This window comes from Coregonus clupeaformis, chromosome 27, assembly GCF_020615455.1.
Source record: "Coregonus clupeaformis isolate EN_2021a chromosome 27, ASM2061545v1, whole genome shotgun sequence".
Lineage (NCBI taxonomy): Eukaryota > Metazoa > Chordata > Actinopteri > Salmoniformes > Salmonidae > Coregonus > Coregonus clupeaformis.
In genome coordinates, this window is record NC_059218.1 from 13,133,111 (window position 1) to 13,160,873 (window position 27,763).

At 41.6% G+C, this 27,763-nt stretch overlaps 1 protein-coding gene across 1 annotated transcript in view; it reads left to right on the top strand.

The window, feature by feature from the left end:
• LOC121541110 (endothelin-converting enzyme 2) overlaps window positions 1–27,763 on the top strand; it is a 60,056-nt gene that overhangs the window by 20,590 nt on the left and 11,703 nt on the right. The window contains exons 6-8 of the mRNA XM_041850090.2: window positions 16,070–16,216; window positions 25,012–25,074; window positions 25,787–25,966. Coding sequence (XP_041706024.2) covers window positions 16,070–16,216; window positions 25,012–25,074; window positions 25,787–25,966 — 390 coding nt within the window. The remainder of the gene's footprint in view (window positions 1–16,069; window positions 16,217–25,011; window positions 25,075–25,786; window positions 25,967–27,763) is intronic.

The window sequence follows — 27,763 nt, forward strand, 5'->3', positions numbered from 1 at the left end:
ATGTGTAGTGTCTGCATTTGTTGCTGTCATGGCAAATGTATTTAATGTATATAATCATTATGTTTTAAAGAGGATAGATCTGCTTTAATATTGCAGATTGTACCTTCCATCAATGTAATTGTCTGCATCATTTTCAATCCCCCATATATATTTTTTGCTAAATATATACACTACCAGTCAAAAGTTTGGACACACCTACTCATTTCAAGGCTTTTTCTTTATTTTTACAATTTTTTACATTGTAGAATAATAGTGAAGACATCAAAACTATGAAATAACACATATGGAATCATGTAGTAACCAAAAAAAGTGTTAAACAAAATATATTTTATATTTGAGATTCTTCAAAGTAGCCACCGTTTGCCTTGATGACAGCTTTGCACACTCTTGGCATTCTCTCAACCAGCTTCACCTGGAATGCTTTTCCAACAGTCTTGAAGGAGTTCCCACATATGCTGAGCACTTGTTGGCTGCTTTTCCTTCACTCTGCCGTCCGACTCATCCCAAACCATCTCAATTGGGTTGAGGTCGGGGGATTGTGGAGGCCAGGTCATCTGATGCAGCACTCCATCACTCTCCTTCTTGGTAAAATAGCCCTTACACAGCCTGGAGGTGTGTTGGGTCATTGTCCTGTTAAAAAAACAAATGATAGTCCCACTGAGCCCAAACCAGATGGGATGGCGTATTGCTGAATAATGCTGTGGTAGCCATGCTGGTTAACTGTGCCTTAAATTCTAAATAAATCAGTGTCACCATCAAAGCACCCCCACACCATAACACCACCTCCTCCATACTTTATGGTGGGAAATACACATGCAGAGATCATCCGTTCACCCACACCACGTCTCACAAAGACACAGCGGTTGGAACCAAAAATCTCCAATTTGGACTACAGACCAAAGTACACATTTCCACCAGTCTAATGTCCATTGCTCGTGTTTCTTGGCCCAAGCAGGTCTACTCTTCTTATTGGTGTTCTTTAGTAGTCGTTCCTTTGCAGCAATTCGACCATGAAGGCCTGATTCACACAGTCTCCTCTGAACAGTTGATGTTGAGATGTGTCTGTTACTTAAACTCTGTGAAGCATTTATTTGGGCTGCAATTTCTGAGGCTGGTAACTCTAATGAACTTATCCTCTGCAGCAGAGTTAACTCTGGGTCTTCCATTCCTGTGGCAGTCCTCATGAGAGCCAGTTTCATCATAGCGCTTGATGGTTTTTGTGACTGCACTTGAAGAAACTTTTAAAGTTCTTGACATTTTCCGTATTGACTGACCTTCATGTCTTAAAGTAATGATGGACTGTCATTTCTCTTTGCTTATTTGTGCTGTTCTTGCCATAATATGGACTTGGTCTTTTACCAAATAGGGCTATCTTCTGTATACCCCACTACCTTGTCACAACACAACTGATTGGCTCAAACACATTAAGAAGGAAAGAAATTCCACAAATGAACTTTTAACAAGGCACACCTGTTGAAGTGCATTGAAATGCATTCCAGGTGACTACCTCATGAAGCTGATTGAGAGAATGCCAAGAGTGTGCAAAGCGGTCATCAAGGCAAAGGGTGGCTTTGAAGAATCTCAAATATAAACTATATTTTGATTTGTTTAACACTTTTTTGGTTACTACATTATTCCATATGTGTTATTTCATAGTTTTGATGTCTTCACTATTATTCTACAATGTAAAAGTAAAGAAAACCTTGAATGAGTATGTGTGTCCAAACTTTTGACTGGAAGTGTATATATACAGTTTTGAATACAGCGTCGTTTTGCGTATCAGTTCATAAACCATGTGCCATGGAATCGGTACATCAAATCTCTTCCCAACTATTTTGCAGTCTATATGGCACAGCTGTCAATTTTTTGGTCCTTAAATGAAACTGGTATACTTTTTTTATTTATCACAATGTTCTTTAACCAAGTTTGGTCTTTAATGCAGGGCCGACAGACCAGTTCCTTACTTTTTCCCTCTTCCACTTTCCTCTTCCATTTTTGCAGTAATGCTGCAATTAGTTGGTTGTAATTTTGGGTAAAGCATACATTTCCATATATTTTTGTTAGCTTCATGTGTGACACAGCTCCACCAGTCCTATTTATGATATAATTTACAAAGATGAAACATTTTTTTTAATCAATTAGTATATTTGAGTTTAACCACAATATTTGTTGTATTATTTGTTCTGTATTTTCTGGTGGATTAAACTGAAATTGCACCAACTTTCTATGGCTTGTTTTAAAAATAGCGATATTTTGGAGATTTCATTTTAAAATATCAGAAAATGAGAGGTTGTAATCTGAATAAAGGGTGGAAAGGCCGTTCTTGAACATGGGGTGAGACATTCTTACTAATTTGCTAGAGAACCAGTTCGGATTTAAGTAACGTTTGTATGACTGACGCCTTTAGTGAGAGGTCTAATGCTTTAATATTTAATAATTTCTGCCCTCCGAATTCATATTCATTATATAAATAGACCCTTTTAATTTTGTCTTGCCATTCCAAATAAAATGGAATATCTTTTGCTCATATAATTTAAAAAACAGGTCGCTAGGTGTAGGCTAGACCATAAGCAAATAGGTAAACTGGGATATGACTAAAGAGTTAATCAGGGTGATTTTTCCACAAATAGACAGGTATTTTCCTTTCCATGGTAGCAAGATCTTATCTATTTTTGCTAACGTTCTATAAAAATGTATTGGAGTGAGAATGTCTTTCTTTCGGGATATGTATACCGAGTATGTCCACATCACCGTCAGACCATTTTATTGGTAAACTACACGGTAATGTAAAAGTTGTATTTTGTAGTTATCCAATACGTAATAGTACACTTATCATAATTTGGTTGTAATCCAGAGAGGTTAGAAAAAGTATGTAGATCCTCTGAGGCTGTGGAGGGATCCAAATTGTGGATTTAAAAGAAAACAACATGAATCATCAGCGTACAATGACACCTTTTGTTTTTAAGCCCTGGATTTCTAACCCCTTGATATTATTGTTGTATCTGATTTTTACAGCTAACATTTCGATGGCAATAATAAATAGATAGTGGACAACCTTGTTTTACTCCTCTTGACAGTTTAAAGCTTTCTGAGAAGTAGCGATTATTAACTATTTTACACCTAGGGTTACTCTTCATAACTTTAACCCATTTTGTAAGAGATTCTCCAAAATTGAAATATTCCAGGCATTTACATATAAACTCCAGTCATACTTTATCAAAAGCCTTTTCAAAGTCAGATGTGAATACCAGGCCTGGTTTCCCATATTTTTCATAGTGTTCTATTGTTTCCAGTACTTGTCTTATATTATCTCCAATGTATCGTCCATGTAAAAAACCTGTCTGATTAGGATGAATAATATCCGACAATACTTTTTTATTCTATGCATTTTGCTAGAAATTTTGTATCACAACACTGAAGTGTAAGAGGCCTCCAATTCTTTTATATTTACCACTTGAATCCTGTTTCAGTAATAATGAAATCAGACCTTGTTGAGTGTCTGATAATCTACCATTGATATACAGTGGCTTGCGAAAGTGTTCACCCCCCTTGGCATTTTTCCTATTTTGTTGCCTTACAACCTGGAATTAAAATGGATTTTTTGGGGGGTTTGTATCATTTGATTTACTCAACATGTCTACCACTTTGAAGATGCAAAATATTTTTTATTGTGAAACAAACAAGAAATAAGACAACAACAAAAAAAACTTGAGCGTGCATAACTATTCACCCCCCCAAAGTCAATACTTTGTAGAGCCACCTTTTGCAGTAATTGTGGTCCTCTGTAGCTCAGCTGGTAGAGCACGGCGCTTGTAACGCCAAGGTAGTGGGTTCGATCCCCGGGACCACCCATACACAAAAATGTATGCACGCATGACTGTAAGTCGCTTTGGATAAAAGCGTCTGCTAAATGGCATATTACAGCTGCAAGTCTCTTGGGGTATGTCTCTATAAGCTTGGCACATCTAGCCACTGGGATTTTTGCACTTTCTTCAAGGCAAAACTGCTCCAGCTCCTTCACGTTGGATGTGTTCTGCTGGTGTACAGCAATCTTTAAGTCATACCACAGATTTTCAATTGGATTGAGGTCTGTGCTTTGACTAGGCCATTCCAATACAATTCAATGTTTCCTCTTAAACCACTCAAGTGTTGCTTTAGCAGTATGCTTAGGGTCATTGTCCTGCTGGAAGGTGAACCTCCGTCCCAGTCTCAAATCTCTGGAAGACTGAAACGGGTTTCCCTCAAGAATTTCCCTGTATTTAGCGCCATCCATCATTCCTTCAATTCTGACCAGGTTCCCAGTCCCTGCCGATGAAAAACATCCCCACAGCATGATGCTGCCACCACCATGCTTCACTGTGGGGATGGTGTTCTCGGGGTCATGAGAGGTGTTGGGTTTGCGCCAGACATAGCGTTTTCCTTGATGGCCAAAAAGATCAATTTTAGTCTAATCTGACCTGAGTACCTTCTTCCATATGTTTGGGGAGTCTCCCACATGCTTTTTGGTGAACACCAAACGTGTTTGCTTATTTTTTTCTTTAAGCAATGGCTTTTTTTCTGGCCACTCTTCCGTAAAGCCCAGCTCTGTGGAGTGTACGGCTTAAAGTGGTCCTATGGACAGATACTCCAATCTCCGCTGTGGAGCTTTGCAGCTCCTTCAGGGTGATCTTTGGTCTCTTTGTTGCCTCTCTGATTAATGCGCTCCTTGCCTGGTCCATGAGTTTTGGTGGGCAGCCCTCTCTTGGCAGGTTTGTTGTGGTGCCATATTCTTTCTGTTTTTTAAATAATGGATTAAATGGTGCTCTTTGGGATGTTCAAAGTTTCTGATATTTTTTTATAACCCAACCCTGATCTGTACTTCTCCACAACTTTGTCCCTGACCTGTTTGGAGAGCTCCTTGGTCTTCATGGTGCCGCTTGCTTGGTGGTGCCCCTTGCTTAGTGGTGTTGCACACTTTCAGAACAGTTGTGTGTATATATACTGAGATCATGTGACACTTAGATTGCACACAGGTGGACTTTATTTAACTAATTATGTGACTTCTGAAGGTAGTTGGTTGCACCAGATCTTATTTAGGGGCTTCATAGCAAAGGGGGTGAATACATATGCACGCACCACTTTTCCGTTATTTATTTTTTAGAATTTCTTGAAATAAGTTATTTTTTTCATTTCACTTCCTTAATTTTGACTATTTTATGTAAATCCATTTAAATTACAGGTTGTAATGCAACAAAATAGGAAAAACGCCAAGGGGGATAAATACTTTTGCAAGGCACTGTAAGAGTGGTTAAAAATGCTAGTAATGGTCCTCTGAGTATATCAAAAAAGTTATGCCATCCAGCCCTGGAGTTTTCCCAGACTTCAAGGCTTTAATTGCATCAAGAAGTTCCTCCTCTGTAATTTGACCTTCACATGAGTCTTTCTGTACAGCTGTTAATTTTATATTATTCATAGAAAAAAATCCATACAATTAGCTTCGGTTAGTGGAGATGGAGGAGACTGAAATGAAAACATATGCTTAAAGTACTTTAAGTCAAAATATTGTTTGGTGAATCATGGGTGACTCCGTCATTTGTAACAAGTTTCAGTAAATTCTTTTTGGTAGCATTTCTATGTTGAAGATTTAAAAAGAATGTGGTGCGATTTCCCCATATTCCATCCTGTTCGCTTAATTTTTATAATATATTACACTTGATCTTTCTTGAATAAGTTCCTCCATTTCTTTTTGTTTTTCTTCTAACTTAACACAAAAACGGTCCATCACAATACATCCGCACATACCCACATACTGTGCCTTCTATGTCCTCTGTTTGCTGTGTTTTATCTCTACCATGTTGAGTATTTTTGTGTTCCAGTTCCTTATATTTGAGATGGATTATTTAGCTAATTATCCTTTCTTCTAATGCGGTCTTATCAATTTATAAAATACTTTAAATGCAAAGTCTAATACTAATTCTTTTCCAACATTCCCTATCTAGAATGGTATAGTGTAGTTGAAGTTTATTTCTTTAACAATTGTTGGATTTTATCACTTTTCTATATATTTTTTGTATTACAATCCCTACCATGGCTAGTATTGGGTGTTCCATTATTCGACTCCTCTATGGGAACTTTGTAATATTTAGAATAGCCATGGAGTAGTCAGTGTCTCGGAACATTTGGTTATCAATATACAGTTTATCGACTACGAGAGCTACACGTTTCCCTTTTAATCTATTCTCCTTGAGGATTGGGTACAGAACTTTGTGCCGTTCTGCAATTTCCTTTGGGAACTGATCATTCATGCCCATTTTCATGCTAGCGAGTCTTTTACCCAGGCTTTGAACCATTATTTTTTCTTTAAAAAAAGCACATTTGGCAATGTTTGGGCGCTCATAGCTCTGTCCTCAAGGTCCGAAACGGTGTAGAAGTTCGAGTTGGATTTTGTCGACAGCTTCGCGTGGGATCTGAAGCACTGTAAGAAATAATTCCTTCACCACCATTTCAGGAACTTCGCCTTCTTTTTCTTGGATACCAGTACGTACCAGATTTTCTCTCATAGATCTAGTCTGTATGTCAAGTAAGGCTTCTCTCAAAGATGTTCTCCTTTTTAAGTACATTAATGTCTGTTTCAATCATATTGACTCTTTTAGCTTGTTTGTTTCTTTCTCCATTGTCACAGCTTTTTCATCACTCATTTCGAGGCTGGCCTTTAACTCCTTTTTATATCTTTACTGACTAATTGAAGTATTCCCCGTTTGTCATTTATCGATTTTAACAGATCGGTTCCACCCTTACCATTCCTGCTGGTGAAAGCATAAATCGTCTGTGTTCGTCGAGGAGCCCAGTTTTCTTTTGGAGATTGGTTCTCCTTGTTTACTCTCTGTCATGTTTGGGTGTTGCTTGTTTTCGTAATATTTGTTGATACATTTCTCTAGCCTTATGATTTGTTTTGTGTTGTTATCCAGATTGAAGGTTGTTACCCACGACTATGTGAAGTGCTAATATGTAGTCTAACTTGCAGATATTGAATATTACTTTTTTATCTTGAGGTGATCTGCACCGCTGTGTTCAGTCTGCCATCTTACCTCTCATGTAATGCCTAAATTTGCTAATCTTGCCGATGGGGAAAAAAGCGGAGTTTGCCTTTTTGCCCAAAAATTAATTTAAGGTGCTCCACAGCTTTCTACTATCATTCTTTATATCATTTATCTTTGTTTTATAGTACAGTTTCTTCTTTTTATTCAGTTTAGTCACACGATTTCTCAATTTGCAGTATGTTTGCCAATCGGTTGTGCAGCCAGACTTATTTGCCATTCCTTTTGCCTCATCCCTCTCAACCATATAATTGTTCAATTCCTCATCAATCCACGGGGATTTAACAGTTTTTACAGTCATTTTCTTAATACATTCTTATTAGTAACTGGAATAAGCAATTTCATAAATGTATCAAGTGCAGCGTCTGGTTGCTCGTCATTACACACCACACACCAGCAAATATTATTTACATCATCAACATAGGAATCACAACAAAAAAAAAAAAAACGTATATTAGGCCCAGCCTTTAGGATGTTGGTTTTCCTAGATAAGGCTACTATATTGTGATCACTAGATCCGAAGGATATGGATACTGCTTTAAAGCAGATTTCTGCAGCATTAGTAAAGATGTGATCAATACATGTTGATGATTTAATTTAAAGGTATCACTGTAAAACACACAACTCACCCAAGCCCAGAAAACGGAGAAATACATTTTCTCGCCCCAAAAAATTCTAATAAGATCCTAAATTGATCCCAGTTTCAACCATCCATGTTGTCCATCCCCCTAAAATCCCTCCCTCACCTATGTGAAGTAGAGTAAAGGATGTCAGTTCTCTGGGCTAAACTGAGTACAGCAAAATGGTAATGTATGGACCGGATCCATGACAGACATAATGACAATTCAACAGTGCTTTCAGGAAGTATTCAGACCCCTTGACTTTTTCCACATTTTGTTACGTTACAGCCTTATTCTAAAATGGATTAAATACAAATATTTCCTCATCAATCTACACACAATACCCCATAATGACAAAGCGAAAACGGGTTTTTAGAATAAAAAAATAAAAAAAATACCTTATTTACATAAGTATTCAGACCCTTTGCTATGAGCCTCGAAATTTAGCTCAGGTGCATCCTGTTTCCATTGATCATCCTTGAGATGTTTTTACAACTTGATTGGAGTCCACCTGTGGTAAATTCAATTGATTGGACATGATTTGGAAAGGCACACACTTGTCTATATAAGGTCCCACAGTTGACAGTGCATGTCAGAGCAAAAACTAAGCCATGAGGTCGAAGGAATTGTCCTTAGCGCTCAGAGACAGGATTGTGTCGAGGCACAGATCTGGGGAAGGGTACCAAAAAATTTCCGCAGCATTGAAGGTCCCCAAGAAGACAGTGGCCTCATCATTCTTAAATATAGAATTTTGGAACCACCAATACTCTTTCTAGAGCTGGCCGCCCGGCCAAACTGAGCAATCGTCGGAGAAGGACCTTGGTCAGGGAGGTGACCAAGCACCCGATGGTCACTAACGGAGCTCCATAGTTCCTCTGTGGAGATGGGAGAACCTTCCAGAAGGACAACCATCTCTGCAGCACTCCACCAATCAGGCCTTTATGGTAGAGTGGCCAGACGGAAGTCACTCCTCAGTAAAAGGCACATGACAGCCCGCTTGGAGTTTCCAAAATACAAGTAAAGACTCTAAGACCATGAGAAACAAGATTCTCTGGTCTGGTGAAAACAAGATTGAACTCTTTGGCCTGAATGCCAAGCGTCACATCTGGAGGAAACCTGGCACCATCCCTACGGCGAAGTATGGTGGTGCAGCCTCATGCTGTGGGGATGGTTTTCAGCGGCAGGGACTGGGAGACTAGTCAGGATCGAGGGAAAGATGAACGGAGTAAAGTAGAGATCCTTGATTAAAACCTTCTCCAGAGTGCTCAGAACCTCAGATTGGGGCGAAGGTTCACCTTCCAACAGGACAACGACCCTAAGCACACAGCCAAGACAACGCAGGAGTGGCTTCGGGACAAGTCTCTGAATGTCCTTGAGTGGCCCAGCCAGAGCTCTGACTTGAACCCTATCGAACATCTCTGGAGAGACCTGAAATTAGCTGTGCAGCGACACTCCCCATCCAACCTGACAGAGCGTGAGAGAATCTGCAGAGAAGAATGGGAGAAAGTCGTCAAATACAGGTGTGCCAACCTTGTAGCGTCATACCAAAGAAGACTCGAGGCTGTAATCACTGCCAAAGGTGCTTCAACAAAGTACTGAGTAAAGGGTCTGAATACTTATGTAAATGTATTATTTCTGTTTTTTTATTTTAAATACATAAATCTAAGCCTGTTTTTGCTTTGTCATTATGGGGTATTGTGTGTAGATTGATGAGGGAAAAAAACAATTTCATCAATTTTAAAATAAGACTGTAACGTAACAAAATGTGGAAAAAGTAATGGGGTCTGAATACTTTCCGAATGCACTGTATGCGTTTCATGTGTCTTACAGGAATGAGGACTCCGGGCTGTGTGATGCAGACCAAAAACAGAGGCTGAGCAAGCGGCAATATTGCCATAGGGAGGATGTGGATTAAATCAACATTTCTAAAAAGAATCACAGAATGGGTCCATGTTTTGTTCAGTTTTTTTCATACAATGCCTGTGCTGGTAATGTTTACATAACCAACTACAATTACAAGCTGAGCAAACAATGGAATGGAAAACAATTGCAATGTACAGAAAGACCCACATGTTCATTATAGTCTGCGTTCAGGGTCATTGACTACTGAGGATTTCCAATGTTACAATTTGTTTGAGGGGTCCTCCATAAGTACCGCTGAAATAATAACCATGTCTGTGCTCTAACAAGCCACACATTCCTCCTCTCTTGGCTATAACCTACTGTATGTTACAGTATACACATTCTGGTACAGGAACACTGGTGTTATTGTTCGGAGAATACAAGCTAACTAGTCATGTTGTACTCAAAACACATCAACAGTGTAATATCTGGATGAAGTTTGATAATACTAAGTAAATAATAAGGAACATCCAGTAGAATTACATATGTATACATTGTAAAATGTTTATTGCTAGGCAATGCATTTGGTACAGAGTATGATTTGACTAATTGATAGCCTTACTCTAACCGGCTCATCAAAACAATGTGCAAGAAGTTGGGCTATTGTTTTAGTAGCTCGCTACAGTTCTATAAAATGATTGGTCCACATTCTAGCTGGTGTCCATCACTGATACAGGCAAGAGTTGCTTTCCTTGGCTCCCTACAAAAAGCTTTAGGGCCAACTGTTATATTGGTCATCTAGTAGCCTGATAGTGGGGATACTTGTAAACATTACAGCTGATGATATCTGGAAATGTGCATGTACACCCTGGCCCATCTACTGTTTCTAGCCCCAATTCTGACTTGTGCTCTGATATCTGCTTCACTGATTTCTGCTCTCGTAAAAGCCTGGGTTTTCTGCACGTTAACACTAGAAGCTTATTACCTAAAATTGATACATTGAAAGTGTGGGTTCACAGCTCCAATCCAGATGTGTTGGTAATTACTGAGACGTGGTTAAGAAAGAGTGTTTTGAACACTGATGTTAACCTTTCTGGTTAAAACCTTTTTCGGCAAGACAGATCTTCCAAAGGTGGTGGAGTGGCAGTCTTTACCAAGGAACACCTTCAGTGCTCTGTTGTCTTCACCAAGTCTGTCCCCAAACAATTTGATTTGCTGGTTTTAAGCATTAAACTTTCAAATAGCTCTTTGTTGACCGTTGACTGGGTGTTATCGTCCACCATCAGCACCGGCTTGTACCCTAAATGCCCTAAGTGCTCTACTGGCCCCTTACATTAAGTCTGAAATTGTCCTGCTATGTGACCTAAACTGGGACATGCTTAAACCACCTGACAAGTCCTAAAGCAATGGGACTCCCTAAATCTCTCAGATTATTACCAATCCCACAAGGTATGACTCCAAACACCCAGAAAAGGCTACTCACCTTGATGTTATCCTCACAAATAATACTGATCGGTATCAGTCTGGTGTTTTCTGTAATGACCTTAGGGATCACTGTTTTACAGCCTGTGTTCGTTATGGCTGCTCAGTGAAACGACCTGTCCTGATTTGTCATAGACGCTTGCTAAAAAACTTTAATGAGCAAGCCTTCCTTCATGACCTGGCCTTTGTAAATTGGTATAGAATCAGCTTGTTCCCCTCTGTCGAAGACCCTTGGACCTTCTTTTTGATATTTTCAGGAGTATTGTTAACAAACACGCCCCCATAAAGAAAATTATAATTAAAAACAGGTTCAGCTCGGCATACGCATACTCAGGCTGACTGGCTCTCGTTCAGGCAAATGAGAAACAAGTGCACTCAGGCTTTCTGGAAGGTCAAAATTAGTTACTTTAAGGAGCAGTTCTCTCTCTGTGGGTCTAACCCCAAGAAGTTCTGGAAAATGGTTAAAGACCTGGAGAATAAACCCTCCTCCTCACAGCTGCCCATGTCCCTTAATGTTGATGATGTGGTTGTTACTGACAAGGAGCACATGGCTGAGCTCTTTAATCACCACTTCATTAAGTCAGGATTCCTATTTGACTCAGCCATGCCTCCTTGCCCGTCAAACATTTCCTAATCTCCCACCCCTTCTAATGCGACTAGCCCCGATGCTCCTCCCTCGTTTTCCCCCGCTATAAAGTTTCTCCATGCAGGCGGTCACTGAGTCCGAGGTCCTAAAGGAGCTCCTTAAACTTGACCCCAAAAATCCATCTGGGTCAGATGGTTTAGACCCTTTCTTCTTTAAGATTGCTGCCCCTATCATCGCCAAGCCTATCTCTGACCTTTTTAACCTCTTTCTTCTCTGGGGAGGTTCCCATTGCTTGGAAGGCAGCCACGGTGCATCCTTTATTTAAAGGAGAGATCAAGCAGATCCTAACTGTTATAGGCCAATATCTATTTTGCCCTGTTTATCAAAAGTGTTGGGAAAACTTGTCAATAATCAACTAACTGGCTTTCTTGATGTCTATAATATTCTCTCTGGTATGTAATCTGGTTTCCGCTCAGGTATGGATGTGTCACTGAAACCTTAAAGGTCCTAAATGATGTCACCATTGCCCTTGATTCTAAGCAATGTTGTGCTGCTATTTTTATTAACTTGGCCAAAGCTTTTGATATGGTAGACCATTCCATTCTTGTGGGCCGGCTAAGGAGTATTGGTGTCTCTGAGGGGTCTTTGGCCTGGTTTGCTAACTACCTCAAAGAGTGCAGTGTATAAAGTCAGAACATCTGCTGTCTCATCCACTGCCTGTCACCAAGGGAGTACCCCAAAGCTCGATCCTAGGCCCCACGCTCTTCTCAATTTACATCAACAACATAGCTCAGGCAGTAGGAAGCTCTCATCCATTTATATGCAGATGATAGTCTTATACTCAGCTGGTCCCTCCCTGGATTTTGTGTTAAATGCTCTACAACAAAGCTTTCTGAGTGTCCAACAAGCTTTCTCTGCCCTTAACCTTGTTCTGAACACCTCCAAAACAAAGGTCATGTGGTTTGGTAAGAACAATGCCCCTCTCCCCACCGGTGTGATTACTACCTCTGAGGGTTTAGAGCTTGAGGTAGTCACCTCATACAAGTATGGCTAGACGGTACACTGTCCTTCTCTCAGCACATATCAAAGCTGCAGGCTAAGGTTAAATCTAGACTTGGTTTCCTCAATCGTAATCGCTCCTCTTTCACCCCTGCTGCCAAACTAACCCTGATTCAGATGACCATCCTACCCATGCTAGATTACGGAGACGTAATGTATAGATCGGCAGGTAAGGGTGCTTTCGAGCGGCTAGATGTTCTTTACCATTCGGCCATCAGATTTGCCACCAATGAGCCTCATAGGACACATCACTGCACTCTATACTCCTCTGTAAACTGGTCATCTCTGAATACCCGTCGCAAGACCCACTAGATGATGCTTATTTATAAATCCCTCTTAGGCCTCACTCCCCACTATCTGAGGTACCTACTGCAGCCCTCATCCTCCACATACAACACCCATTCTGTCAGTCACATTCTGTTAAAGGTCCCCAAAGCACACACGTCCCTGGGCCGCTCCTCTATTCAGTTCGCTGCAGCTAGCGACTGGTACGAGCTGCAAAAACACTCAAACTGGACAGTTTTATCTCCATCTCTTCATTCAAAGACTCAATCATGGACACTCTTACTGACAGTTGTGGCTACTTCGCGTGATGTATTGTTGTCTCTACCTTCTTGCCCTTTGTGCTGTTGTCTGTGCCCAATAATGTTAGTACCATGTTTTGTGCTGCTGCTATGTTGTGTTGCTACCATGTTGTTGTCATGTTGTGTTGCTACCATGCTGTGTTGTCATGTGTTGCTGCCATGCTATGTTGTCTTAGGTCTCTCCTTATGTAGTGTTGTGGTGTCTTGTCATGATGTGTGGTTTGTCCTAGATTTTTTTTATCCCAGCCCCCATCCCCACAGGAGGCTTTTTGGTAGACAGCCATTGCAAATAATAATTTGTTCTTAACTGACTTGCCTAGTTAAATAAAGGTTAAATAAAATAAAAAAATACAGCTAGGTCGTTCCAGTTCAATTGGCTAGCCAGGTAGCTAGCAAGCTAGCTATATTTCAAGTACAGTAGCTAGCCACTAACTACCTAACCTTTACGCTTCAGATAATGAGGTTCAGAAAAACCGTTCAATGGTAGCTAGCTAGCATAGTTCAGACAGGAAACACCATGTATTCGTTTAACCATTTATTCGAAAGATTACAATACATGCAGTACGGTGTCTTGGTGTAAGGCACCGCCAGAGCATGCATCATGTTAATAATAATAATTGCAGGCAGTGAGCAAGTACGCTGTACCAATCCCCAAAACCGCACAACCGCTGCCTGACAATAAACCTTATGCAGAAGAGTGCCATTTTAAGAGCTTAAAGATAATTCAGCAATGTCATCTGTTTGACACTGTGGGTGTTTCTCAATATGCATACTATCGTGCTCCACACTCTCATGCTCCTAGTGTATTCTCTGAGGACGTTCTCTTGAGTACGTTCTTGTGAGGACGAGAGTGTGGAGAACACATAAAACATTACATTTGAGAAGCACTCTCACTCCCCTACTGTATTACATTTACATTTTAGTCATTTAGCAGACGCTCTTATCCAGAGCGACTTACAGTTAGTGAGTGCATACATTTATTTTTAATTTTTTCATACTGGCCCCCCGTGGGAAACGAACCCACAACCCTGGCATTGCAAACGCCATGCTCTACCAACTGAGCTACATCCCTGCCGGCCATTCCCTCCCCTACCCTGGACGACGCTGGGCCAATTGTGCGCCGCCCCATGGGTCTCCCGGTCGCGGCCGGCTACGACAGAGCCTGGATTCGAACCAGGATCTCTAGTGGCACAGCTAGAACTGCGATGCAGAGCCTTAGACCACTGTGCCTCATGCTGCACCTCCCCATTCACTGAACCTTCTTCCAGACTGAAACAAGATATACACAAAGCAAACGTTTTACTTCATAATTATCAGCTAGGTATATATGAATCGTAATAATCTAGCTAGCCAGCTAAATAAACAGACAAAAATAACTTAAAACTAATGTTATGCAAGGTAGATGTACATTTTCCATCGGTAGCTAGCTAGTAGATGTCAATTCTTCGTGGCTATCTGGCTAGCTAGCCAGTTAGCCCTATTGACTTACTATGAGCTAGCGATTTACGCCCACCACAGTGGGTATTGTAGGCAGGTACACATGCCAAAATTTAACACAGCATGTATTTATTAACGTGTCAACAAAATATTGTAGTCGGGCAACATATGAGATGTGAATAGGCAACATTTCATTCCGAAGTCGGAGTGTATTTTCTCTCGCTTCAGCTCAAATAATGCCTGTCATTGATTTCAAGAAATGTTGCTTAATTTTTTACGTGGTTGAGTCATATTTCTGTGCATACTTTCAGTGGAAGCTTGCATCGACTCATGCTTCACAATATGTACTAACAGAGTACGCATTCGAGAAGTGCCCTCCGTGCTCCGTTTCGCATACTTTGATTTGGACTCATACTCCGTCCGTCCCGTGCTCCAATTTGCGTGCTCGGAGCACGGTAGGAAGCATTTTGAGAAACCCCATATTTGCACCATAAAAACACCCAGCTCCCACCCCCAAACTACTTCCCGCGGCGGCTATGAGAAACACTGTTTGTGTAACATGTAGATTAAACTATGTGTAGTCTATAGCAGGCACACCTTACTGAAATAGCTTCACAGAATGTGGCAGTAGGCTTATTTCCCATGTTACTCACTGCCTGGTGAACCTGCCATCTTGGCAAATGGAAATATTCTACACAAACAACACTGCCATAATTGCACTCTGCTAAGATGCTTCTCAGAATGATGAGTAGGGTTATTTTTCATATTACTCGCCGCCTGGTGTCTTCGCTGAGGCAAGATGAACCTCCCATATTGGTAAATGAAAATAATCTACACTGTGCTGTAATCACGCCACTGAGATAGCTTCTCAGACTATGAGTATGCACAGCCCAGTGTCCTCGCTGAGGCAAGATGAGCTGTCAACTTGGTACATTACAATATTCTACCTGTGAACCATGCCAACCACCTGCACTGAATGTACAAAACATTAGGAACTCCTGCTCTTTCCATGACAGACTGACCAGGTAAATCCAGGTGAAAGATGGTGGGAGGAGATATAGGAGGACGGGCTCATTTGAAATAGCTGAAATGGGATAAATCGAATGGAGTCAAACATATAGTTCCCATACGTTTGTATTTGATACCGTTCCATTTATTCTATTCCAGCCATTACAATGAGCCCGTCCTCCTATGTCTCCTCCCACCAGCCTCCACTGGTACAGATCTAGGAATCAGTTCCCCTCACCTTAGTGGGGGAAAATGTAAAACTGACCAAAGATCAGCGTCTAGGGGCAACTTCATCTTATACCATCCAAAATAATAATTCATTTATCTGTGCCTCTGAACTTGTCGTCCCTCTGTTTGGTGTGTGTGTGTATTCAGACAGGGGGCTGGAGCATCACTGGGCCCTGGGAGAAGGACAACTTCATGGAGGTGCTGAAGACTGTGTCGGGCCCCTACCGCGCCCAGCCCTTTTTCACAGTCAGAGTCAGTGTGGACCCCAAGAACTCCAATAGCAACGTCATCCAGGTCAGCTGCTCTGGTTTTGGGTCTATTTAAAATGAAAATAAATGTGCTAGCACACATACACAAACACACAGGCATGCATGCACACAGACGCAGGGCTGTTAAGGTAACCGTATTACCGACACACCGGCAGTCACGAGTCATGATGGCAGTCAAATTCCAGGTGACCGTTTAGTCAAGGCAATTAGGCTTCTCCAAGCTCTGATGCTAATGATGGTCATTAGTAGCCTACCAAACTTGCTAACTGCCAGGTACTCAGCACTCTATTGTCCCTTTAATCACTCTGACATCAATGCAAACGTCATCGAAAATCGAATCAAACCCTTCACGAGAGCTCATGTTGCGCAACATTTCTATCGGCTATGCAATTACGTGAGAAAAAAGAGTGATGGCCTCTATTAAAAAGAGGATCCCATCAGCTTTCTATAGGCTAGGCCTACTATATTTATTTCTCAACTTTCCTAATATTAAGCACATTGCTTCTCTTTACAACAGGAGTATAGCCTACCTGGCTGGCATGAAAATTAACCATGTGAATAGCGTCCTCCATTTGCTATTTAAGTGCATAGATGACATGTATATTTTTCCCCTGCCCCTGTTTAGAGACAGGTGCATGATAATGATCCATTCTAAATCAAAACGAATTTCAAACATATATAATTTAGTATATGTAAAGATTAAATCAAGAATAGTCTGATGGGTGACAATACTAGCCTATCACTTATGAATGATGCCCAGCTTAAGGCAAGAAACATGCCTTTTTTTCAAATCATAGTCGCACACCTCATGTAGCCTAGCCCATAGGCCTATATGTTTTGATAAGGTTTGTATTACAACTAAAGTGGCCAAATACCTTCTTAAAATGAAGCACATTAATCCACTTTACAACGGGTGTAGAGCCTAACTGGCATACATACGCAGCGTGTGAGTTTCAAGTTTGGGGAAGATAATTTTCACCATAAAAATGCACCTTTATAATAAAAGCATTACATGCATAATCGCATTTGTGTGTTTTCCTGCTAATGGAACATTGCGCTTAGCCTACTGTCGTGTGCGCATTGCTGCACTTATAATGTGAAGAAATAGCCTAATAGTTTATCAACATTTTCAGCTAAACGTTCTGATCTGTTGCGTCAGCCTCATTACTTAAAAAAGGTTTTTGATGCTAGTGGTTGTATTAATTTGGGATCTATCGCATCCCACAACTGTCCCAGACTAAGTTTGGAATATTTATTTCTCACACAGAATAGAATAGATCAACTTTTGTACCATGGGGGATAGTAGATTGACATACGCTAGTGCTTTTGCTGTTTGTTAGGCCTACTCCTCTTGTTGGCTGACGAAAAGTAAATGTGGACAGTTCTTCCAATATCTTCAATATGCACCTCGAAATTGGATAAGGACGTGCGCAGTTGCGTCCCCGATATTTTTGGTCTTCACTTGTAGCCTGTGAGAAAGACCCTATCACGTGATGGAGAGCCATGTGAGTGAGAGGTGCTTCGGAACACCCAGCCAGGAGAAGGGAATTATTACATTCAGCCCAAGGGCACAATGGCCACTGGCCGCAAAAGGCATGGATTTGCTTAGGGGGCATTACAGCCACACAAAGGGGATGCCGCCAGGAAATTCAAGGCATTATCAAGTGCTTGTCAAATTGTGAATGAGAGACTGATGAAGTGTGTACAGCCTGCGTAAAAATAAAGCAGAGCTCATGCCTTTCATGCGACTTTCTTCAAATCATCATTAGTCGGATCATGCAGCCTTAGAATGTATTAAAAATCAAAACATATAGCCCAATGTTTGAATCACAACTAAAGTTACATTAATAACTCTAAATTAAGCATATAGGAGTACCTGTTTCTTTGTTAACCGCTCAACACAGAATAGCCGCATGTGCGCACTCCCTCGACTCATTCGGAGAAAATATCCTTTCTATTTTTTTCAGCTATGTTCAATTGTATTCTTCATACTATAAAATAATATAAAATAATGCCACGAATTCTAAGCAAATCTTGTCTGCTAAATGAACTAGTGTAGCCCACAGCCATTTGGCATAGCCAGATCAGGACCTAACATAAGGACAACTCAAAGTATGCTATTCTGTTCTTCTCAAATAGACTACATTTTCTTCATATCATGTTTCTTTAGACCTGTCTAAAATGTATTGTTATGTGTAGGCTATATTACATGATTTTATGAGACTTTAAAATGGAGGTGTTCCAAAGGTCTGCATCAGTGGCTTGTAGGCTATGCGTGGAAGCCAGGAGATGCTAAATGTGTTTGTTCATTAATGGTCAATTACTGTGAGACCGGCAGTTATTTGCTTGACAATCACTGGCTGAATTTTTGGTATGACACCCCCACAGCCCTAGTCTCAGCGGAGGGATGGTGAGAGGCGGACCCTCTGCTGCTCTCTCCCGCCCTCTGCTGAAATTGACCATCAGATGCAGGCACCATCAGTCCAGTAAAATACAAAAAGCGAATTCCTCTGTGCCTCAAGTAATACAACAACACGGGTTTGCTTCACACTGTTACAGTGTGGTAGTCACAGGACCAAAACAGCGGAGAAGTTGAGACTCGCGCTTCAATGCTCTTAGTTGTTGCGGAAATTGACCCAATAGGCTGTTTACTTTCTGCATCTACGTCATATCGCTGAGTCTATACCTTTAAGAACATAAAGTTTGTGAGTGACAACATGCAAAAGATCAGTCATTCATTCCTTTATTGCAGTGGTCACCAACCTTTTAAAATCAAATCAAATTTTATTTGTCACATGCGCCGAATACAACAGGTGTAGACCTTACTGTGAAATGCTTACTTACAAGCCCTTAACCAACAATGCAGTTCAATAAATAGTTAAGAAATTATTAACTAAATAAACTAAAGTAAAAAAGAAAAGAAAAAGTAACACAATAAAATAACAATAACAAGGCTATATACAGTGGGTACCGGTACCGAGTCAATGTGCGGGGGTACAGGATAGTCGAGGTAATTTGTACATGTAGGTTGGGGTAAAGTGACTACGCATAGATAATAAACAGTGAGTAGCAACACTGTAAAAACAAGGGGGTGGGGGGGTGTCAATGTAAATATTCCAGGTGGCCATTTGATTAATTGTTCAGCAGTCTTATGGCTTAGGGGTAGAAGCTGTTAAGGAGCCTTTTGGACGTAGACTTGGCGCTCCGGTACTGCTTGCTGTGCGGTAGCAGAGAGAACAGTCTATAACTTGGGTGACTGGAGTCTTGGACAATTTTTTGGGCCTTCCTCTGACACCGCCTAGTATATAGGTCCTGGATGGCAGGAAGCTTGGCCCCAGTGATGTACTGGGCCGTACACACTACCCTCTGTAGCGCCTTACGGTCAGATGCCAAGCAGTTGCCATACCAGGCGGTGATGCAACCGGTCAGGATGCTCTCGATGGTGCAGCTATATAACTTTTTGAGGATCTCGGGACCCATGCCAAGTCTTTTCAGTCTCCTGAGGGGGAAAAGGTGTTGTCGTGCCCTCTTCACGACTGTCTTGGTGTGTTTGGACCATGATAGTTTGTTGATGATGTGGACACCAAGGAACTTGAAACTCTCGACCCGCTCTACTACAGCCCCGTCGATGTTAATGGGGGCCTGTTCGGCCCACCTTTTCCTGTAGTCCACAATCAGCTCTTTTGTCTTGCTCACATTGAGGGAGAGGTTGTTGTCGTGCCACCACACTGCCAGGTCTCTGACCTCCTCCCTATAGGTTGTCTCATCGTTGTCTGTGATCAGGCCTACCACTGTTGTGTCGTCAGCAAACTTAATGATGGTGTTGGAGTCATGCTTGGCCACGCAGTCGTGGGTGAACAGGGAATACAGGAGGAGATTAAGCATGCACCCCTGAGGGGCCCCAGTGTTGAGGATTAGCGTGGTAGATGTGTTGTTGCCTACCCTTACCACCTGGGGGGCGGCCCGTCAGGAAGTCCAGGATCCAGTTGCAGAGGGAGGTGTTTAGTCCCAGGGTCCTTAGCTTAGTGATGAGCTTTGTGGGCACTATGGTGTTGAACGCTGAGCTGTAGTCAATGAACAGCATTCTCACATAGGTGTTCCTTTTGTCCAGGTGGGAAAGGGCAGTGTTGCGTGCGATTGTGATTGCGTCATCTGTGGATCTGTTGGGGTGGTATGCAAATTGGAGTGGGTCTAGGGTTTCCGGGATGATGGTGTTGATGTGAGTCATGACCAGCCTTTCAAATCACTTCATGGCTACCGACGTGAATCCGTCTGGCCCCACGGCCTTGTGAATGTTGACCTGTTTTTAAAGGTCTTGCTCACATCGGCTACGGAGAGAGTGATCACACAGTCGTCCAGAACAGCTGATGCTTTCATGCATGTTTCATTGTTGCTTGCCTCGAAGCGTGCATAAAAGGCATTTAGCTCATCTGGTAGGCTCGCGTCACTGGGCAGCTCGCGGCTGGGTTTCCCTTTGTATTCCGTAATAGTTTGCAAGCCCTGCCACATCCGACAAGCGTAAGAGCCGGTGTAGTAGGATTCAATCTTAGTCCTGTATTGATCCTTTGCCTGTTTGATGGTTCGTCTGAGGGCATAGCAGGATTTCTTATAAGTGTTTCGGATTGGTGTCCCGCTCCTTGACAGCGGCAGCTCTAGCCTTTAGCTCGGTGCGGATGTTGCCTGTAATCCATGGCTTCTGGTTGGGATATGTATGCACGGTCACTGTTGGGACAACGTCGTCGATGCACTTATTGATGAAGCCGGTGACTAAATCAAGATCACTTTCTGAGTCAAAATGCAAGTCGAGATCTACTGCTCAGATTTGTTTTAAACATGACCTAAAAAACGTAAGCCTATGCAACAATAACCTATCAAAAATAGTTCTGTAGCAATGAGGTTTGTGCAGTAGGCTATAGGCCCAATACATTATCACTGGCTATGCTTGAATTGCCCTGTCAATGTTGTTCTTCTCAGACCATTTTAAAATTATATTTCAAAACTTAAGGTTTGTGATCACGCTGGTAATAGATCAGTTGTTATATTTTACTGGACTGATGGTGCCTGCATCTGATGGTCAGTTTCAGCAGAGGGAGGGAGAGAGCAGCAGAGGGTCCGCCTCTCACCATCCCTCCTCTCTCCCTCCCTCCGCTGAGACTGACAGTGACTGAAAAGGGACAACGTCTTCCAGCTGATCGTGAAACTCAAGTCCCACCGCATTATTTCTGCCACATGCACAAATTCATGTTTTTACTCCTATGACCAAAGAAAGTGAATTATTCCTTCATATTAAAATAGGCACAAGCCACTAACAATAACAATGCAAGCCTTTCGATACACTTTGCTACCCATTCATTGCAGCTGCAGTGCTTGTTGAAGCGCGAGTGAAAGTAGGGAGAAGCGCATTGTATGGCTTACAAAAGTGTTGAATTAAGTGTTGACAGAGCTGAATAAAAACGAAAACATTTACTCACTCATAAAAACAGCTGCTCTTTGCTGTATTCGTTGATATTATCTCTCTAGTCATGGTTTTAAAAGTTTAGAAATCTCACAGTATCAGCTTTGCTGTACGCTTGAGGAAGCTGCAGACACGGTTTTCTGAGCTATCCAAATGACCACCAGTAGGTGTACTTGATTTTCTCTCCGGGCCCGCGGGGTATGGCACATGTTTTGAAGGCTATACAGTGTGGGTCCATACTTAAAACTTGTGCTTAAACCGAAGGTTTAGACCTTTGGTCTAAAGTGGCTAGCTACTAGCTTTTCTCATAGGCAAACCTGGCACAATTAGCCGCCTGGCTACCACGAGTCATTTGTATGTCCGATAACAAAATAACTAATCAACCTATCGGAGATCTTAAACAGTAGAGCCACCATCCAATCGCATTTGTTTAACAGGTCAACTTGGCAAACTTCAAGGTTGACTTTGTTACCCTTGGTCTGTAACAAGAAGTGAAGTGTGCCAATATACAGGTAACTGCCAAAATAAAGGAAACACTTGAGTAAATGAGGGATGCAAAGTATTTTGAAAGCAGGTACTTCCACACAGGTGTGGTTCCTTAGTTAATTAAGCAATTTAAACATCCTATCATGTTTAGGGTCATGTATAAAAATGCCCAGTTGCTCATTATTATGGCTACCATGGTTAGAAGAAGAGATCTCAGTGACTTTGAAAAAGGGGTCTCAAAGGAGCATAGGGGGTTTAAAGGGTGTGTGTGTCACCAGATCTCAACCCAATTGAACACTTATGGGAGATTCCTGAGCGGTGCCTGAGACAGCGTTCTCCACCACCATCAACAAAACACAAAATTATGGAATTTCTCTTGGAAGAATGGTGTTGCATCCCTCCAATAGAGTTCCAGACACCTATAGAATCTATGCAAAGGCACATTGAAGCTGTTCTGGCGGCTCGTGGTGGCCCAACGCTAGTGCTGAGCGATTAACCAACATTTTGGTTATTTTTCATTTTTTAAACAACTAATTGGCCAACATCTGTTAAATAATTTGAATTCCATTTTGTTCCTTTTTTCTGTGAGCTAAATGCGCATTTTCTCACTAGTTTCTCTACAGATAAATCAGGTCAAGCCCGAACTCTGCGATGTAGTAGGAAGTTGTAGTTTCCAACACCCAATATTCTACATAGTTTAGTGCAGGAAATGTGGTAATTAACTACAATGACCATAATCCATTGCGCACCTAATTGTCCGGAGACGGAGAGAAGAGAGAATGTACGATTGAGAGGGATAAAGAGCAGTTGCTTTGCGAGGTCTCTCTACCTGAAAATCCATGAGCTACAGTGCCTTCAGAAAGGATTCACACTCGTTGACTTTTTCCACATTTTGTTGTTACAGCCTGAATATAAAATGGATTAAATGTAGATTTATTTTTGTCACTGGCCTACACACAATAAAAAATTAAAAAGCTGAACTATCTTGAGTCAATAAGTATTAACCCCTTTGTTATGGCAAGCCTAAATACGTTTTCTTAACTAACATTTGCTTAACAAGTCACATAAGTTGCATGGACTCATCTCAAATAATAATCTGTAACGTCCCTCGGTTGAGCAGTGAATTTAAATCACAGATTCAACCACAAAGACCAGGGAGGTTTTCCAATGCCTCACAAAGAAGGGCACCTATTGGTAGATGGGTAACAACATTTAAAAAGCAGACATTGAATATCCATTTGAGCATGGTGAAGTTATTAATTAGGCTTTGGATTGTGTATCAATACACTCAGTCACTACAAAGATACAGGTGTGCTTCCTAACACAGTTGCCGGAGAGGAAGGAAACCGCTCAGGGATTTGGCCAATGGTGATTTTATAGAACAGTTATAGAGTTTAATGGTTGTGATAGGAGAAAACTGAAGATGGGTCAACAACATTGTAGTTACTCCACAATACTAACCTAATTGACAGAGTGAAAAGAAGGAAGCCTGTACATAATAAAAATATTCCAAAACATGCATCCTGTTTCCGCACTAAAATAATGCTTCAAAACATTTGGCAAGGCAATTCACTTTTTGTCTTGAATACAAAGTGTTATGTTTGGGGCAAATCCAATACAAGACATTACTGAATACCACTCTCCATATTTTCAAGCGTAGTGGTGGCTACATCATGTTATGGATTTGCTTGTAATCGTTAAGGACTGGGGAGGTTTTCAGGATGAAAAAGAAACGGAATGGAGCTAAGCACAGGCAAAATCCTAGAGGAAAACCTGTGTTCAGTCTGCTTTCCACTAGACACTGGGAGATGAATTCACCTTTCAGCAGGACAAGCTAAAACACAAGGCCAACTCTACACTGGAGTTGCTTACCAAGAAGACATTGAATGTTCCTGAGTGGCCGAGTTACAGTTTTGACGTAAATCTACTTGAAAATCTATTGCAAGACTTAAATGTTTGTCTACCAATGATCAACAACAACTTTTGACCGAGCTTGAAGAATTTTGAAAATAATAATGGGCAAATGTTGCACAATCCAGGTGTGGAAAGATCTTAGAGACTTACCCAGAAAGACTCACAGCTGTAATCGCTGCCAATGGTGCTTCTACAAAGTATTGACTCGGGGGGGTTGAATACTTATCTAATCAAGATATATTCGTGTTTTATTTTTCATACGTTCTAATTTTTCTTTCACTTCGACAGAGTGTTTTATGTAGATCGTTGACAAAAAAGACAATTAAATCAATTGTAATCCCACTTTGTAACACAAATTGTGGAATAAATCAAGGGGTATGAATACTTTCTGAAGGCACTGTAAGTGATTGATAGTTGGCATTCAGCATTCATAAAAGTATGCCTTATTTGCTTTGAAGATCTACTAAAATAGTGAATTTGTCAGACAGCATAGGCAGCAGCTCTATAGAGATGAGATGATGACTTGGAATGAAATAATACAGTGCCTTCAGAAAGTATTCACACCCCTTGACTTTTTTCACATTTTGTTGTATGCCTACGCAATAGTGCACAGAGACAGACAGACGCACGCACGCTTGCACAACACACCGTGTCACTTTGTGGTGCTGGGAATAACAGTCTGGTGACACTTTACATGAGCCAGTTCCTTATGTAAGAACAAAACCATATATTGACCATAACGTCAACCAAATCAGCAGTTCAGAGGTATGTGCAGGAGTATTTTTTAAATAAGGTGGTATGGTTCCCCTGTGGTTCTTTCCTGAGTTCGGTATTCATTTGTTTGAGAATAAATATCCAATGGCTTTTGCAGGTGCCGAATATGAAAGTGAATGGACTCTGCACACTGCAATTCCTTCTCCCTTATGATTAGTGTGTTTGCTCACCTATTGATGTGTTTCGGCCAGGTGGACCAATCAGGGTTGTTCCTCCCCCCGCAGGACTATGACCACAACACAGCCAATGAAAAGGTGAGTAAAGTTCAGGTGGCTAGAGGGGTGGGTGGGGGCCAGTAAGGGTGGGGTCTTGTAGCCCATTCCAGCCTTGTGTAGGTCTACAATCTTGTCCCTGACATCCTTGGAGACTCTTTGGTCTTGGCCATGGTGGAGAGTTTGGAATCTGATTGATTGATTGCTTCTGTGGACAGGTTTCTTTTATACAGGTAACAAGCTGAGATTAGGAGCACACCCTTTAAGAGTGTGCTCCTAATCTCAGCTCGTTACCTGTATAAAAGACACCTGGGAGCCAGAAACCTTTCTGATTGAGAGGGGGTCAAATACTTATTTCCCTCATTTAAAATGCAAATCAATTTATAACATTTTTGACATGCGTTTTTCTGGATTGTGTTGTTGTTATTCTGTCTCTCACTGTTCAAATAAACCTACCATTAAAATTATAGACTGATAATGTCTTTGTCAGTGGGCAAACGTACAAAATCAGCAGGGGATCAAATACTTTTTTCCCTCACTGTACCTACCCATGGCTGTCAAAATGAGGTACTGTAACAAATTAACATATATTAGATTGATCACATTTGCAATCATATCGCGTGAAACGATGCACACAAACTCTTGTCAGGGTGGAATAGTCCATTATTATGAACCAGTCTGTGGGTGATTAATGACACTTGTTTCTACTATTATGAGAAAAACGTCGATTATATCCCCTCCCACGCATTTTAAGGCGTATCTGGACTACATGGTGCAGCTGGGCCTGCTGTTGGGAGGGGATAAGAACTCCACACAGAGCCAGATGCAGCAGATCCTGGACTTTGAGACGGCGCTCGCCAACATCACCGTATCGCAGGACAAACGCTGCGACAAGAAGAAGGTCTACCACAAGATCACCATCACCGAGCTGCAGGTGTGTGTGCATCTGTCGGGTGGGGGTTAAAGAGAGTGGGAGAGAGAGGAGGTACATAAAGTGAGGTGGATTTTATGTGAGGTGGCTTTTGAGTGGATCATAACCACATGTCATCAGATCAGGCTGGAAAACCTCTGGGTTTACTCTTAATCAATTAGTCTGTTCTCACTTTTCCTCCTGTCTCCATTACAGTGTCAAAACATGCATGGGTTTTCCACACAGCCCATCCCCCACCAACTCACCCTGAGCCTCTTCACACCTTTGTCTGTGTTTTATTCCTCCTCTGAGGACTATTCTCCTCTGCCTTTCCTGCAGTCCTCTTCTTTGTTTATGAACGCTCTCCTGGTCTTGCCAAGAGCTGTTGCTGGGCCTTTCTATCTCCACAGCCGCAGCAGAACTGCACAGAGATGGTGAAGGGTAGGAGGAAAAGTAGGATCTTCTGTCAACAAATGGACAGGCCGTTGATATGGTGTTGAAGCAATTGAAAGTCAGCATTTGTAGGATGGTTTGAATAATTGAAATGGGTGGTAATGGGTAGATTGTGTATACCACTGACATTTTTATGGGTTGTTACACCTAAAAAAAACAAGAAAGAGGATTTGGACACCCACCATCTCAGAATGTTCTGAAATAATTTCTGTTGTTAGAAACGGATAAGATTAGCACTTCTGCAAAATTACTTTGTTGAAATATACACTGAACAAAAGTATAAACGCAACAAGCAACAATTTCAAAGATTTTACTCAGTTACAGTTCATATAAGGAAATCAGTCAATTGAAATCAATTAATTTGGCCCTAATCTTATGCATTTCACATGCATCTGTTGGTCACAGATACATTTTTAAAAAGGTAGGGGCGTGGATCAGAACACAAGTCAGTATCTGGTGTGACCACCATTTGCCTCATGCAGCGCATGCCTCATACATCTCCTTCGCATAGAGTTGATTAGGCTGTTGATTGTGGCCTGTGGAATGTTGTCCCACTCCTCTTCAATGGCTGTGTGAAGTTGCTGGATATTGGCAGGAACTGGAACACGCTGTCGATCCAGAGCATTCCAAACATGCTAATGAGTGACATGTCTGGTGAGTATGCAGGCCATGGAAGAACTGTGACATTTTCAGCTTCCAGGGATTGTGTACAGATCCTTGCAACATGGGGCTGTGCGTTATCATGCTGAAACATGAGGTGATGAATGGCATGACAATGGGCCTCAGGATCTCGTCACGGTATCTGTGCATTCAAATTGTCATCGATAAAATGCAATTGTATTCGTTGTCCGTAGCTTATGCCTACCCATACCATAACCCCACCCCCACCATGGGGCACTCTGCTCACAACGTTGACATCCGCAAACCACGACTGCCATCTGCCCGGTACAGTTAAAACTGGGATTCATCCGTGAAGAGCACACTTCTCCAGTGTGCCAGTGGCCATTGAAGGTGAGCATTCGCCCACTGAAGTCGGTTACAACGCCAAACTACAATCAGGTCAAGACGACGAGCACGCAGATGAGCTTCCCTGAGACAGTTTGTGCAGAAATTATTTGGTTGTGCAAACCCACAGTTTCATCAGCTGTCCGGGTGGTTGGTCTCAGACGATCCCGCAGGTGAAGAAGCCGGATGTGGAGGTCCTGGACTTACGTGGTTACACATGGTTTGCGGTTGTGAGGCCATTTGGACATACTAGCAAATTCTCTAAAATGACGTTAGAGGCGGCTTATGGTAGAGAAATGAACATTAAATTCTCTGGCAACAGCTCTGGTGGACATTCTTGCTGTCAGCATGCCAATTGCACGC